At 52.2% G+C, this 15,363-nt stretch overlaps 1 protein-coding gene across 1 annotated transcript; it reads right to left on the bottom strand.

Annotated features, from left to right (window-relative positions):
• Positions 1–3,606: 3,606 nt before the first annotated feature.
• FHL3 (four and a half LIM domains 3) lies at positions 3,607–5,553 on the bottom strand (the record flags this gene model as incomplete). The annotated part of the gene is made up of 5 exons (XM_079545994.1): positions 5,374–5,553; positions 5,126–5,300; positions 4,365–4,534; positions 3,899–4,085; positions 3,607–3,758 (listed from the first exon to the last, which is right to left on the bottom strand). Exons 1-5 carry the CDS (start codon positions 5,527–5,529, stop codon positions 3,607–3,609), a joined length of 840 nt encoding a protein of 279 aa, XP_079402120.1. The 5' UTR covers positions 5,530–5,553.
• Positions 5,554–15,363: the final 9,810 nt, after the last annotated feature.

Raw genomic sequence — 15,363 nt, 5'->3', positions numbered from 1 at the left:
TTCCAGCCTGCCTTGGGTCACAGCCGTTGCTCCTGAGAAAAACAGGAGTGCTTTGTGGGCTTTGGGCATCAAGGCTTGAAGGATGTGGCTCTGGAGGATGTCATCCTGAAGAGGTCACGGTTGTGGCCTTCCACTTCTTCTTGGATTTTAATTACCATCTTCAGATCTACTCTAAATGCTGAGGAGCGTGTCAGTGCTTTGCCTCCGCTTTGCCAGATGCAAAACTATAATTACATTTAAACCCATAAATATTTTTTCCCCTACAATGCATGTTAAATTTATTTAACTATAACAACAAAAAAAACTTGGCTTCATTATGGCAGACAAAGATGATCCTGCCCTGGGAACATTCATTGCACTGAGGGGATGATACTGATGATAGGAGCGTTGTATTTAATTACTCTTGGAATAAAGTCTTCCCCTACATGTGTCACTTCTTCTCATGAATGCCCATCTAAAAATACAAGCGGAGATAAGATTTTGGACTTGGTTTTTGATTTTTCCCTTTCCTTTCACGTGAAATTTCATCCCCAGTAAGGTAAGGAGCTGAAACCCAGTGGGGACCCCCAGCCATGTGGGCTTGGTGCACCGGGAGCCTGATGCTGCTCTTCTTCCTCCTCTGCCCATCAGCAGCACCATGGGAGGAGGCAGGCTGTGGGCTGAGCTGTGCAGGGCTGGGAAGGCAATGTGGGAGCAGCTTGGGGCAGATGGGGGACAGTTTTCCCACCAGGAGAGGTGGGGCAACAGGAATAAAGGTGGCTCTGCGAGTTCTCCCCACCTTCCTGGACTTTTGCTGGGGGTCTGGAAGAAGGGATCACACCAGGAGGAGCGTGCAGGATGCCTGCAGGGCTCAGCCACCTTCCTAACCTTATGCAACGGAGGCAAAGGAGAAAGTTCTTCAACTCAGGTTCCCCACTACCCCAGGCAGAATGGACAGTAGTGGTCCTGGGCTTGTTACCACACACAGGGTCAAATCTCGGCCTCCAGCAGCACCTGGCCTCCAGACCCATCCCTGCAGGGCTGCAGGAGCGGCTGGGACAGGTCCATGCTGGGTTAAGGAGCTCAGGAGAGGCCGTGCTGGAGCCGTGACCCAATGCTGCTGCATGTACAAGCATGCAGCTGAGAAATGGGTGACCGCCAGCAGGGAGCTGAAAAGTCTGCCTGGAAGGAGAGAGAGCCCTCATCCACAGGGCAGAGTGGGGTGCCCACAGCGAGCCCAAAAAGCATGTGGCAGGAGCCACCGTGTCCCCCTATGGGCTGACTTTTCCCCAGGAGAGCTGAGCTCAGTGTCTGGTTAATGCTGGGCTCCCAGCGAGGGCCCAGGCTGCGTGCTGAGGAGAATTTCCGTGCCTGCTTCAGACCGTGCTCCGGGAGCCCAGGGGAGGTTTGTGCATGACATCACCCTCCCCCTCCCGTAAATCAGGCACGGGGCCGCGCGCAGCCATGACCCATTCATGACAGGGATAAAATCCAGATGTTCCAGCGCTACGTGCAGCTGGGTCATTTCCTTTTTTGGCTAAAAACGTGAGGCTCTTGAGGCTGAGCAAAAGAGGAGCCCGGGGGCCCTTTGTACAGAAACCTTTTGTGGTTAATCCCTGGAAACAGCGCTGCAGAAACAAGGGCTGGTGGTGCTGCTGCTGCAGGACAGGCTCAGCCAGAAACCTCCAGGGCCTGAGCTGCTCGCTCCTTGTTTGAGGCCAAACAGCAGCAAAACCAGAGCCTGGCACAGGTCACAAGAAGCAAAAATCTTACATGAAAAAAGAAAAGAAAAAAAAAAAGCAACAAAACCATAGTTTTTGCAGGAGCTGATCCAGGAGTGTGCAGGCGCAGAGCCAGCATCGTGGTCCTGCTGCAGCAGCACCCGTGGGGTGCGGGGGCTGGCGAGCCTGCAGGAAGCCGTGGCAGCTGTTAGTAAATGTAAAGGAATCTGCGGAAAACAGTTTCAGATGTTAGGGGAACAACTGGCTCCCCAGCTGATAAAAGTGAGTAACAAGCACTCAGTGCTGTGGGGCAGGCTGCCAGGAGGAGCCTGCAGCCACATCCCCAGCAAAGCTCCCCACAGCTCAGAGCGTGGGGCGCAGCATGGGGAAGCTGCTGTGTGCAGTGGGGTGCGAGGCAGTACCCAGAGCTGTGGCAGGGCTGTGATCAGCCAGAAAGCATCACTGCTCTGGTGCTGCAGACTGACCGTGGGCATGGACAGACAGGCAGCTGCTGCAGGGAGAGGGAACTGCCATCCCCCTGCCCTCAGCCTGTACAGCTGGTGGGGTTGGGGAAGAGGAGGAAGGAGTGTGGTGGGGATCAGCCCCACTCCTATATGGGGATAGAATGGGGACAGGGCTGAGCATGGAACTGCAGTACTGCCCTGTGCCTGCTGCTTGAGAAACACACGGGAACGAGTGTCACTAAAACGGTTTATTATATAAAGCCTTAGGAAACATACAGGGGGTTGACATTCAGGACACTTCCTTCTAGAGACTGCTCCAAGCGCCTCAGAATAGCAAACACACAAACTCTGATTTGCCTGCATCAAAGCTTTCAAACGAGGGTTCAAGCAGGATCTGAATACAGAGTTAATAACACTTCAACATGCATAAGTTTTTCTGCTCCTACTGAATCCTGGGCAGGCAGGAGAGTCCCTTCATCCCACAGCTGGTTACAGAATAACAGATAATCATGACAAAAGAATACAAAAAAAGGAAAAAAAAAAACCAAAACAAAACCAAAAACGAATAAACATCACAAGAAGATGCCTTCAGAGAAGCACGGGTTAAGCAGGAAAGCAGGGCTGGGGGAAGGGCCCCATGCAGGGCAGAGCAAGGGGGATGCAGACTAGGCAGAAGCACAAGCTCCCTCTGCAGAGGAGCTCTGGGGGGGCAGGGCCAGCCAAGCCACCGGGCAAGGCTCGTGTGAGCCTTTAGACCCCTCGTTGTTAACAGTTAAGGACAGGCAGGGGTTTGGGGCAGCGCTACAGCCCTGCAAGTGCCTGAGCTCTGTCGCAGAGCCACGCTGAGCAAAGGGTGCAGCACATAGGTGGCAGAGTGGCTGCAGGAATCCCATGGTGGTGACACATGCTCCCGCTCCAGCCCGGTGTCCCCAAGCCTCCCGAATAGAGCAGAGAGCCCCGCATGCACAGGTTGTGCAATGCTGGGCTGCAAAGCCATCCACTGCGAACACCGCCAAGACCAGAGCAGGAGTTGCTGCCCTGCAGCACGCAGAGCAGGGAAAAAAGAAGAAGGATGAGCACCGTGCCCAGGGGAGCGAACTCGTGCTGCCAGCGTGCAGATCCAGCAGCCCTGCACTGAAGCTGCTGCTGCTGCCCTTTGCTCAGCTCATGCCCAGTCAGACAGTAAGCAAAAGGAAAGAGTAAATAATGGGGATCTTGAAGCTCCTTTTCAACTTTATTTAGCTTTGGCTCTGCACAGAGCCACAGTGTAGCATACTCTAGCCTTCAAGGAGGGGCACGGGAACCTCCTGAACACACAGTGGTTAGGGGTCAGCCCTCATCTCCTATGCTTTGTGCCCTGCCCCTGCAATGCTGCCAGGGCTAACTGGCACAAAGACTGTGAAGAATAGAGAAAGCCCCTGCCCCACAGTGTCCTCCAAGGCTCATAGGTCGTTGCTGCAGTCGCGGCACAGGATCTCATCATTGTCAGGGATAAAGCCTTTCCCGACCAGCGAGGTGTCACAGCGGGCACAGTTAAAGCAGTTATGGTGCCAGTGACGATCCTCAAAGGAGATATATTTACCACCACCGAAGCCTGTGGGAGGGACAGAGTACAGCATTAAAACCCTCGGGAGCCATTTGGACAAGCAGTTTGCACAGCCAGAGGTCTTGGTTCATCTCCAAACCACGGCCTGCCAGGAGGAAGCGCACTGTCCCTAGGGCCGTCCTGCTCACCTGTGATGGGCTTTGTGCAGGCACTGCACTTCTTGGCATAGAGGTTCCCAAAGCACTTGATGCAGTAGGGGTTGTCATCCTGGGAGGTGAACTGCTGGCCAGCCAGGGGGGTCATGCAGCCTGTGCAGACAAAACACTCCTTGTGCCACGGCTCGTCCCGGTAGGTCACTCCTCCCTTGGTCAGGGTCTGTGAGAAGAGAGAGCACACGTGTGACACGGGCAGTGCCACACCTGAGCAGCCATCAGCCAGGGTGCTGGCACCCGAATCATTCTCTGATGGGGTGTGGAAAGAGCTGGTACACAGTCTGCTCATCCCTAGCACTGCTAGAGCAGAGCAGCCACTGACTGTGGCAGGGCTGGGTTGCGCAGGGGCACCCTGTCCTCTCCTGAGCCAACAGATCCCCCTGCTTTGGAAGCACGACCCCCCAGCACAGGACCACGGCTCAGCCTGCCATGGTAGACATACCTTTTTGCAGCGAGTGCAGCGAGGAGCAAACTTGCTCTCGTAACAGGGGACACAGTAATAATCCTTCTTGTCTGGGATGAAGGATCGTGACCCGATGGGCTGCTGGCAGCTGCTGCATATGAAACAGTGCTCGTGCCAGGTTTGTCCATTGTACTCCAGCTTGCGGGATCCTGCAAGAAGAGCTGTGCTCAGAGGGACAGTGGGGAGCACGTATGCTCACACAGGACATGGAGATTGTGCAGGACAGTGCAGGCTCCTGCCCACCACAACAGAGTGGTGTGTGAGTGGGGCCGTGTGGGCAGCTGGGGGAGAGCCCCAGGAGCAGCAGCAGCCACGAGTGGGGGCTGTAGCAACACTTCTCTGGCACCAATATGGCCACTGCAGAGCAGTCTGTTGTAACCCATATCTGCAGAATGCCAGAATGGCCAAGCTAAGGCACTCCTTTGCCTCAGGCTATCTCCAGAGCCACTCACATGCCTTCAACCACTCCTTCCCTTTTTGTCAGCACATACCAGAAAATGCCCAGGAAACCCTTTGTTTTCTCCTCCTCAGCTCACTTCCCCACAAGAAAGGAAAACAGACACAGTCAGGGCTGTGCTCATCACAGCCTGTTGTCTCACCAGACTGTGCCCAACCCACACCGTGCAGTGAAAGAGCAGCTAAAGGGCAGAAATTCAGCTCTCGCTTGCTGCCATGGCATTGGACCCTGTAGCCCCATGCAGCGGGACTGGGAGCAAACCACAGTGCCCACCAGCTCCCACCTGGCATGACTGTCTTCTCACAGGCGATGCACTTGGAGGAGAACTCATTGCAGTAGCAGTCATTGCACAGCAGCTCCTCGTCCTGGCAGGTGAAGGGTTCGTCAGCCAGCGAGCGGTCACAGCGGAAGCAGCGGAAGCAGTGCTCGTGGTAGTGGCGATCCTCATAGTACAGCTCCTGGGGAGGACAGTAGGATGAGATGGGGATGGGCACCTATGGACTGCACTGCCCGGCACGTTCCCATACTCACCCTGCAGTCGTGGCCGATCAGCTCCTTGCACTCATCACATGTATTGGCAAAATGGGCATCGTAGCAGGGGATGCAGTAGGGGCCATTGTCCATCTGGATGTACTTGCGCCCATACAAGGACTCCTTGCAGTTGTCGCAGTCGAAGCACTCGGTCATGGTGCCGGTCTGAGGGCCACCTTCACCTGCTAAGAGAGCAGCAGGACGCTCACTCAGAGTTGCTTTGCACTGCCTGGGTTGTGCCTGCAGTGCTCCGTGTCCCCAGGACACAAGGACAGGAATGGGAACTGAGCTCCTGCACCTGAACACCCTCCCCAAATCTGCAGACAGCTGGGATGGATCCAACCACACGAGCACGCAGACGCTCAGAGAAATACAGATGCATGCACAGGGAGCTCTGCACTGTTTGGCTCCTTGCTGGGAAACAAAGGGTAAATGAGGATCAAAAAAGAATGTTTTTCCACACGGGAAGTTTTGACTTAGCACCCAGAGCAGGCCCACAAGCACTGTGTGCATGCACCTACTGCTATACCGTAGCCAGACACCAGCAGGGACAGCAGCCACGAGCCTCCTTCAGAGATCCCTAATCAGCCCCCCAAGGGCAGGGCCCCTGCACATGGCCCCAGGCTGCTGCTGCCCCATCGAGCTGCAGCATTCAGAGCTGGAACAGCTCCAGGACTTTAAAGCAGCTGCTCAGCAGGGGAGCTGGAATCGGGCACCTCAAGCTGCACCCGGCTGCAGTCATATCCCACCAACCCTCCTTGCACGTGTTGCTCCACGCATATGTTGTTGCTCCAGCTACAAATTCTTTTAAGGGAGCAAGCAGAGGGGAGGGCATGTATTTTACAAACAAGAGAGGTGTTTGGGGTTTGCATGCAGATCTGACATCGTTCCTTGCCCTGTCTTCCTGCAGGCAGGCAGGATGCAGAACTCGGGTGCTTTCTTTGGAACATTAATTCCAGAATGAGAGTATCTTCCTGCTGTTTGGTTGAACCTGGTTATTCCTAAATATGGAATTCTCCGCTTGCAAATTCACACCCTTCTGTAATACCAGCTTGCTGTCAAGTGCAGACAAGCCCATGGAATTACACCTGAGCAGTCACGACACAGCCATGCACTGCAGCTCCCTCCAGGATCCCACTTGCCCCAGAAGGAGCCACACAGCTCCATCCCCAACCCAGTGCCCATGGGGACCGGCAGCCCCCCACTTCGTGCCTGCTGCCTCAAAGTTCCCCCCTGGGGCAGCAACAATCCACTGGTGCAAGGCAGGATCTGCTCCAGACAGCTCTGAGTCAGGCAGTGAGTTCCCCAGTGCTATTCTTGGTCAAGCTCCATGGCTCCCAGCTGTTGTGAAGCCTGGTATGTGCTGATAGCACTGCTGGGGAATAAATCCAGCGTTCCCACATGGCTACGTGACCAGCGGATGGGGAAAAAAGTCCCCATTCAGATGCTCATTACCCAACTGCCGCCCGCCCCGGGGGATGGCTTCATCCCCACCAGCAGCTCAGGGCCATCGCTCTGCCTCACAGCTCCCAGCTTGGCACTGGGATGGAGCTTTGTTCAAAAGAGCCAAGTGGGTGCTTGTGCCAGTGCTCCCCTTGCTGCCACAGCTCTGTCCCCAGGCACCTTCTCTTTGTGATGCCCACACAAGGAGCAGCTCCCGCACCCCCAGCGCTCCCCCCTGCCACCCTGCTTGCCTTCAACTGCTGCAGCTACCTGGGACCTTTCCCTCCGGGGAAGACAGAAAATGAAATTACCACTCTTCTCCTCCCAGCCCTGCTGTACAGAACTTTCCAAGGTGTGTCTGTAATAAAAGGGCCTCGAACCACGATACTGCCAGGGCTTGGAGCTACTCTGTTTGCTCAATGGGCTGTGCTATCTCTGTGGTCCTAAAATATGGGGTCAGAGAACATCAGGAAACACGAGAGACGGAAAAAAAAGCACGATGGGAGAAGCCTTGGCTTCTGCTGGTGAGACGCATTCAGTCCCTGAGCGCTGCTTACCCCAGCCCGGAGCCTGTCCCTCCTTGTCCCCAGCCACAAAGCAAGTCACAGCATTTTGCTAAGGACAGTGAGGTGGGTGGTGCTGCAGGAGTGCATGGAACAGGGAACAAAACCCATAGAAACCCTCTGAAAATGATATTCCAAGTTCTGCTCAAAAGCAATGCCCCAAATCGTACCGTGCCAGTACAATACCCACCCTGCTCACAAGGGGCTGGAACTGTGCTGGTGTGCCAAAGCCCTCAAAATGAAGACTGGGAGAACTGGGTGCACTGGAAGCAAAGCGCCGCTTCCCTGGGGCAGTTCTGCTTTCAGCAGATTCTCCCCAGATGTAGTGTGCTTCCGTTGGTCCTAGCTGGGGGTGTGGGGTCAGCAGAGCCAAGCATCACATGGCTGAGGTTGCTGCGAGAGCACACAGGATCAGGCGGTTGTGCTGCCTTTTGCAGAGAATAAAACCCAGGCCCAGGAAGTTTACTCAGAGTTATTTGACTTAGATAAGCTGCAGGGAAGTGATCTGTTTGCTCTCTTTGTTCTGGTCGTGCATACAGCGTCGTGCAGCAGTGGCAAACCCTGCACAACACCACAGCAAACTCCACATCTTCACCCACGGATGTGGCACCAAGGTCACAGCCCAGAGAAAAGGGAGACAAAAGAAACACAGCGAAGGAATAGGTCAAAAGTATCCAATTCTTATTGTGATTGCAATGAGGATCTGGGATCAATTCGTGAAGACAAGAAGTGGAGTTTGAAAGTGTATTAAAAATGTGTCCTGGCTTCAGGACCCTTTAAACTGACTTTTGGGTAGTCATCATGCATGCTAATCAGCATGTGCTGATACTCTGCACTCTGCACCACCCTGTAAACACCAGTTGTGATCTAGGCTGGTGTCAGCAACGCCTCCAGACAACAGCCAAGGTGTTGCCCCAACCTGATAGGATTCCAGTTGCAAAGAGCATTCACCCACTCCCCCATGTCAGGATGAAGGCTGCCAGACCTGGGGCACTCTTGCAGCTGTCCGAGGGCAGAAATAACAGCAGCTCCCTGCCTGCCAGCTGCCCACCCAATCCTTCTGCTTGACAGAGTAGCGCTCATGGAAGAAAGGAAGCTCAGTTTCTCGCCTGCGCCCAAGAACAAACAGCTTTGGCAACAAGAGCTCCCCTCGCAAACAATATTTAAAGTGTTCCGGGATGCAAACCTGATCAGTCTGGAACAGAGCTCAGAATAGCTGCACGTATGGGAAAGGTCAGCGGTTCGCCAAGGACGCACAGCAGAGGCTGCTTTCTAATTACAGAGTACCAGGCACATAACACCACGCCGGTGTCATCGTGCACAGCAACACCTCAGAGGGCTTAGCAACAACCCCAGGAGATCGTTACATTCATTATAGTGTCTTGAACTGTTATGCAAAGAATAGGTCCGGGGCCAGACTTTCTGCTGCATGCAATCACTTGAGGGTTTAATCACTTTTGGATGCAATTCGGGCTACACGAGGTCTCTCACACTCACAGTGAACCTACAGTCCTGTGTAACTCCATATGCGTTTGTTGCTCGTTGTCAGGTCACAACCAGCTGCTCCACCAGGCAATCCAACAAGGCTATTCCCAGGGAAACACCTAATCTTCTCAGGACACAGGAATAGAGCTGCCTTTATGTGTTGGGTTCCTGCCTCTCCTCGCCCTGGCGCTCGCACTTCACACCTACAGGCACGCGGTGGGCACAGTGCAGCACTGCAGGACGGGCTCCCATGTAAGGATGAAACCTCCTGGCGAGGCAGCTTTGGAAGATGGTCTTCAGCATGCTTTGAGGTCAACAGAGGAGAACGCTCTTTGTTCCCCTTGGCTTTCCAGAACCATTATAGGTGCTGGAATCCGCGTGACATTGTTTCTGCCTCTCGTCCAACCCTAAAAGGGAAACCAGCTGCTCACTCAGGGGAGCAGCGCTGGCCCCTGCACGAGGCTGTGGACTGAGAGCCATCCCCTTCCCCTACACCACCTCTGGGCCATGTGGGGATGGCTCTTGCCCCCGTGCTCCCAAACTTGTGAGCTGCAGGCCTGGGCCAGCAGTCCAGCATCCGTGCTGCTGCTGGATCTGCCTTCAGGTGAGAGCTGGGGGAGCCAAGAGGGTGCCAGGCATTTTGCTAGCTGGATCCTGCCTGCACAGGGCCCCGCCTGCTCCAGGCACCCCTGAGTCACATCCTGCTCACAGCTACACCTCCCAGCTCCACAAAAGGGCAGCCTGGAAGAGGCAGCAGATACCTGGAGCAGCAGGGTGTGAGCACAGCCCACCTGCACTACTGGTGCTGTGCCCTGGGTTGCAGGCATCCAAAAACCTGCAGCACCGTTGCTTCTCCAGGCACAGGGAGACTGACTGCTGGCCTGGAACTGTGCAATGCATCCATTGAGATGGCTGCCACAGCTGTGAGGAAACACCCTGCACTGCCACGAGATCTGTGCCAGCAGAACTGAATTTTGCTCAGCACAGCAGGCAGCTTCTTGAAGCTACGAGAGAAAGAAGCAGCAAGAATTGTTAAAGCATCTGACAAGGAATAAAGGCAGCTGAGGCTGTGCATAATTTTAATACACCCTTTGAATGGTAAACTGAGGGTTTCCTGGTGCTCAGAAAAGACCTCAGAGTGCAAAACCAGAACCCACTGCTCCCAGCAGCTTTTATATGAGAGACTCAGCTGTCCCACATAAGGTCAGATCTTACCCAGAGAACCTCACATGCTGACAGAGAGAAAGCCCCATGCTGGTGAATGCAACAAGAGGTGCCCCAACCAGCAGAAAGGAGGCGTCCTCATCAGGTTATACATAGTGACACAGCACACTATGTATGCTGTTATTTATTTTCCACGACAGCATCACTCCATGGAGGAGGAGGAGGAGGAGAAGGAGGAGGAGAAGAGACACAGCTTGAGGGAGCTTGGCCCCATCTCTACAAGGCCAGGACTCTCCTTTTATGCCTTCTTGCATCAGAATCAGCAGTGCTGATTCTGAAAGCAAAATGCATGACCTAAGTACCCATTGAATTCTGCTAGACAAGATACACTTCAGAAGATCTGGAAAACAAATTATTTCCTAGTGGAGATTAATTTTTTGGACTACTATGTGTAATGAGCCAGATAATCCAGGAAAGCCAACACACTTTGAGAGACTGCATGCAGAATCCGCAGTGTGCAGATGGAAACAGCCTCACCCTTTATGTGCTTGCAGACCTGGACAGGTTGGCAGGAGTCCTCCATGCCCCAAAAGCTGCTCTGCCCACAGGGACACGGTGGGGCAGTCAGGACGTGCAGGGTTCTGAGCCACTCCAAGACACTGTTCTGGTCTCACAGCACTACTGAGTTCATAGACCTTCACCCTCTGGTAATAAATTCCTCATTCTTCCACTGAAGATAAGGAAACATAAAACTTTTCCAACATGAATGGAAAACCTGCTGCTGCTAAGCCAGGCTCTCACAAAGCAGCATCCCCATACAAGGTAATAGCACAAAGTTCTGAGCCAGTGTTTGTACACACTGTGACATTTGTCCTCTACAGAAAGAACCTCTTTTTAATGAGGCCACTCTGCAAGGGAATCCAACTTTCCACACCACTGTGGAAAAGCAGGCAGGATGGCCCATCCGAGACTCAGCTTGTAATTGCTTGCAGTCAGGACCTCATTCCACATTTGTCTTCAAGCTTCTGTCCCTTTCATACCTGAGCAGGTCCAGTGACTTCAGCTACAGGAGGAAGCATCTCCAGGGCTGAGCATGAAAGCCAGTGTTTGGAAGCAGAGAAACACAAGATCCATTCAAGTGAGAAATGCAGGCTTCCCCTGGATGCTCGTCCTCACTGCCTGTCTCCACCTTCCAAAAGGGACAGCAGAGCTCAGGCAGACAAGGAGAAAGGCAATAGCCCACTCAGTTCTTGCTGCAGGCTTACTTCCCTTAGGGAAAGTGAATCCTGACTGGGTTGAAAAAAGAGGTGTAAGTCCCTCCTATGCAACCAGAAAATGAAACTCTGCCCAGGGAGAAAGGAGACAATTTCAGAGTTAAGACTGCAACACTAAACATCTGTAAGGATTATTTCAGGTTCTGAACAAATCCTGCCTTGAATGGAAAGCAGAGCTGCGAGGACCCACTTGGAACAAGAGCCCCATGTCATTCTGCTGGCATGGAAACCCAACGTTTGTTCAAGAGATCAGCTGTTAATCTTACTTAAAATGTATACAGAGTAAGCAAATTCTGTGCATGCAACAGGAAGTCAGGAATTGAAACCACTTGGTCTGCTTGGACCCCCATGATTCAAACCGACCACTTAACTCGAGGAGGAAGTCCAAAAGCAAAGCAGTTAGATCCAAACACATCAGAAACTTCTCCCCAGTGAAATGAAGTCTCATTTACCAGATGGTCAGGGAACGTGGGGCTTCGAAATGTGCCAGAGGAGATTCTTGCTGGTCTCTGAAGAGGTTTGGGAGAGGAGAGAGCATGGTCCAAGCTCCCCACAGCAGGTACCTGACCCTGTGCCACACCGACTGAGCCAGGGGAGCCCCCACTGGCAGCAGCTTGCAACAAGGACTGCTGCTGGAGCTGGTACTGGTTCCAGGGCAGCAGCTGCAGACATGGCCAGGGTGACCATAATAGGAAGAAAGACACTGGAGCCAAGTTTCAAGGAGCGTGACTGAGCACGGGAGCTTCGGCGTGATGAGAGGAGTGGGGATTCACTGCTTGGGGCAGCGACTGCTGGATGCTTAAAAAAAGCCTGAAAAAGGAGTAAGAATCAAACACGCAACTGCTTTCTGAATGCCATTTGAAAGAAGGGTATTCTCCCACTCCATTATGGGAACAGGGATACCAAAAACATGCATGCTGAGAGCACACGCAGTCTTAAGACTTGCCTTGCTGAAGGCACTGTGGGGCTCAGCCATAGCACTGCTCCTGGAGTTGGCTCCATCATCTCCCACTGAACTCCCAGCACGGGAACATTCACAATCCCTTCCTGCTTCTCTTTTTTACTTTCCCATTTTTTTCCCCTTTTTCAACTAGAAAATTAGGCAAGAATAAGGAATATATTTATTGTGCAGGGCTGAATAAACCTTTCAGATGCACTGAGCAGACCATACGCTTACCGCTGTCCTACTGGCAACAAACAGTTATGCAAGAACACAAACAAACCCTAAAGATAGTCATCAAAACAAATTAACGGGCAGCAGCTGGCCTCCAGGCCCCAGGTTTCATACCAGGTCCAGGCAGGAGCTAATCTGGAAAGTGCCTGTTGCTTAGAGGTGGATTAATCTATCAGTAAGCCTCCTTTGCCCTTGTCGTTGCAAAGTGATGGACAAGAAAAGGTGGTGGGGGATCGTAACTGGATGAGGGTTCAACTAGAAAGTCATAAAGAGAGTATATATAAATGCACATGAAACTGCAAAGTGGTGTTTGAGGGCTTTGTGTGACCTTGCTGTTGTAGCACACCCCTTTCTTCTTCCATTTGCTGCAGCCCCATCCCAGCCCATCAGGATCACAGCAGGTCACCTGTATGGAGGCAGCGTTCTCCACCGAACAAACGTATATCAAATATGCACCCACAGAAAGACCAACAAACCAACCAACCCCACATTCATGCCTCAAACTCAGCAGAACTCTGCGGCATCTGCCTACATTTCCTAAGGGCAGAAACAGTGAGATCCATACAGCACCCTGGCTGTGACAGGAACAAAAAGGGAGTCCCAAGGACCGAGCTCATGGGAGGATAATAATCGAGCAGAGAACATTTAGTTTGGGACTGAACTGATTGATGCCCATAAAACCCAGCTGACTTGGGCCATGGCCATGTAGATGCCTAACTGCTTATCCAACTGCACAGGACGAGGGCTGCAGCAGTAATGTTTCAAAATCTCTTTGCCCCAAGAAATAAAGGTCAAACCCAGTACACTACAACTCAAACATGAAAGCATGACAGGAAATGACTAACTGCACGCTGAGGCCAATTTACCTTCGTCTTAGATCTACCCAGTACACAAAGATCTTGCAATACAAACAGACATCACAGCTTCCATGCAGAAAAAAAGACTCAGGCTGCTCGAGGTGCTTGCTTTGGGGGCTGTGCATCTCGGTACGGACATCACTGCAAAACAAAGGCATTCTGCTTTATTTCCCTAATGTTCTCTTACAATTCCAGCTCTGTGCTGTAGTTTTTGTTTCCTTCAGCTGTTTTCTTACACTGAGGATGAAGCCGCTCTTAGTTCAGAAGCGATGAATAATTTAAATTTCTCTTTACAAAGTGCTTTGTAGTCCCTGAATAAAAAGATTATGTCTCTGTTTTGCACGGGAGCTTCAAGCTTGCCTCTAAGCTTGTGTCCACATTGGCAGGCTGCAAGGGACAGATGCAGCCACGTGAATGCTTTGTGCACCTATGCTGAAAAGCAGTTCTGAGTGGTCTGAGCCCATCCCTTGTTAATCACCTTCATCTGAGAGCCTGGCAGCTCTTTTGTTGATTGAGGATCCACTCAACTTTAGTTTTGTTGTTGATGTTTTTTTAATACACAGAGTAAATTTGATCTACAGGAGCAGGAAAAGACATCCAGAACAGGCACATCTTATTTAACACGCACCTATTGCTTCAAGGGCAAAGGGATTGGTGTTTTTTTTTTTCCCCCCACCAGATTTGGTCAACATGTTCTCTTCGAGTCAATTCCTTGTCTCCCTGCTCTAAGCATTCATAGTTGCCTCCTGCACATAACAGCGATGCTGAGGAAGGCGGATGGCACTGCACCTGCACACAAAACCAGCAGAGCAAAGCAAAAGCCAATGTGATAAGGGAGATGCTGCACCGCCACTCGCATGCCACGCAGCTGCCTTCTCGCTGTCTGATCGCCAGCCAGGGGCCTCTTTGCCTCTGCCCTCACTTCTGCAGCCTGCAGTCCTGCCTGCCGCACTTCTTACAGCTGCTGTGTCCCTCGCAAGCAAAGGCAATTACAGCTTTGTAACCCACAGCATGTGAACACTTCTAAATCTGGGGAAGGACTGAATCCTGGCAGAGGCAGATTGTCTCAGGTTACCATCCCAAGAACCGCTCGCCTGTGGTCCGAAACACAACTAAGATCCTCTGTTGCCTGGGAGATGCTGCATGTGCCAGCTGCAGCCATCCCGAAAAAGGCAGCGCTCCCAAGGACGGCGAGCCAAGCTGAGAAGGACATGGCATGGGAAGAGGGAGGCCTCCTGGAGCCACTCTCCTGCCAGCGTAGACACGAAATAAGTTTCAATCTTCTACAGCTAATGATCTTCTTGCTAAGCAACCTGGTCATCAACTGGTCTCCTTCATAAAGCACTTCTCATGGAGATCTTTTAAAATTAATCTGAAGCACTGCACGTTTCCAGCTGTAGAAGTTGTGATTATTAAGTGAATGCACATTCTACACAAAACCTCTTAGAAATAACCCACTGCAAACACTACAGATGAATTTGCAAGGAGCCACATGCTTTCCAGTTTCTGCCATACGCTGAGATGTGAAGACTTTGGTGGCACTTCTGAAAGCGAAAACTCGCCACGTCCAAAAGATGCAGTGGAAGCAGCTATTATAAATGGTCACAAACACTCACAAAATGAAGTGTAAATGCCTCGGCATCACTCACACAGTAAACACGGAGTTCCCAGTGTGTGGAGGAGCCCACCCCACAGCTGTGCTGCAGCCCCATGCCCTGCTGCTGGCACATGGCACAAAGCACATGTGCTGACTGCCCAGAAACTCAACAACAGCTGAAAAGCACTCCTTTGCTGAGCAAACACACACGGATAAGAAAGAGCAACACTAATCAGCCCTGGGTCCAGACTTAGGGCTCATTCACAGATCCTCATCTTCTTGCTTAAATTTGAGATTTACAAGGAGACCCACGTGAAACAGATAAAAAAGAAAGGCAGACATCCAAGGCTTCCACACAAAGACCAAGAAGAGCTGATGTTTCAGCCCATGAAACAGAAGATGCAAAGCAATGCCCCATTTCTCTGCTGCAGAG

This window comes from Tetrao urogallus (genome assembly GCF_951394365.1).
Source record: "Tetrao urogallus genome assembly, chromosome: 23".
NCBI lineage: Eukaryota > Metazoa > Chordata > Aves > Galliformes > Phasianidae > Tetrao > Tetrao urogallus.
The sequence above is the reverse complement of the archived record's forward strand: the minus strand, read 5'-3'. Positions and strand labels throughout refer to the sequence as shown.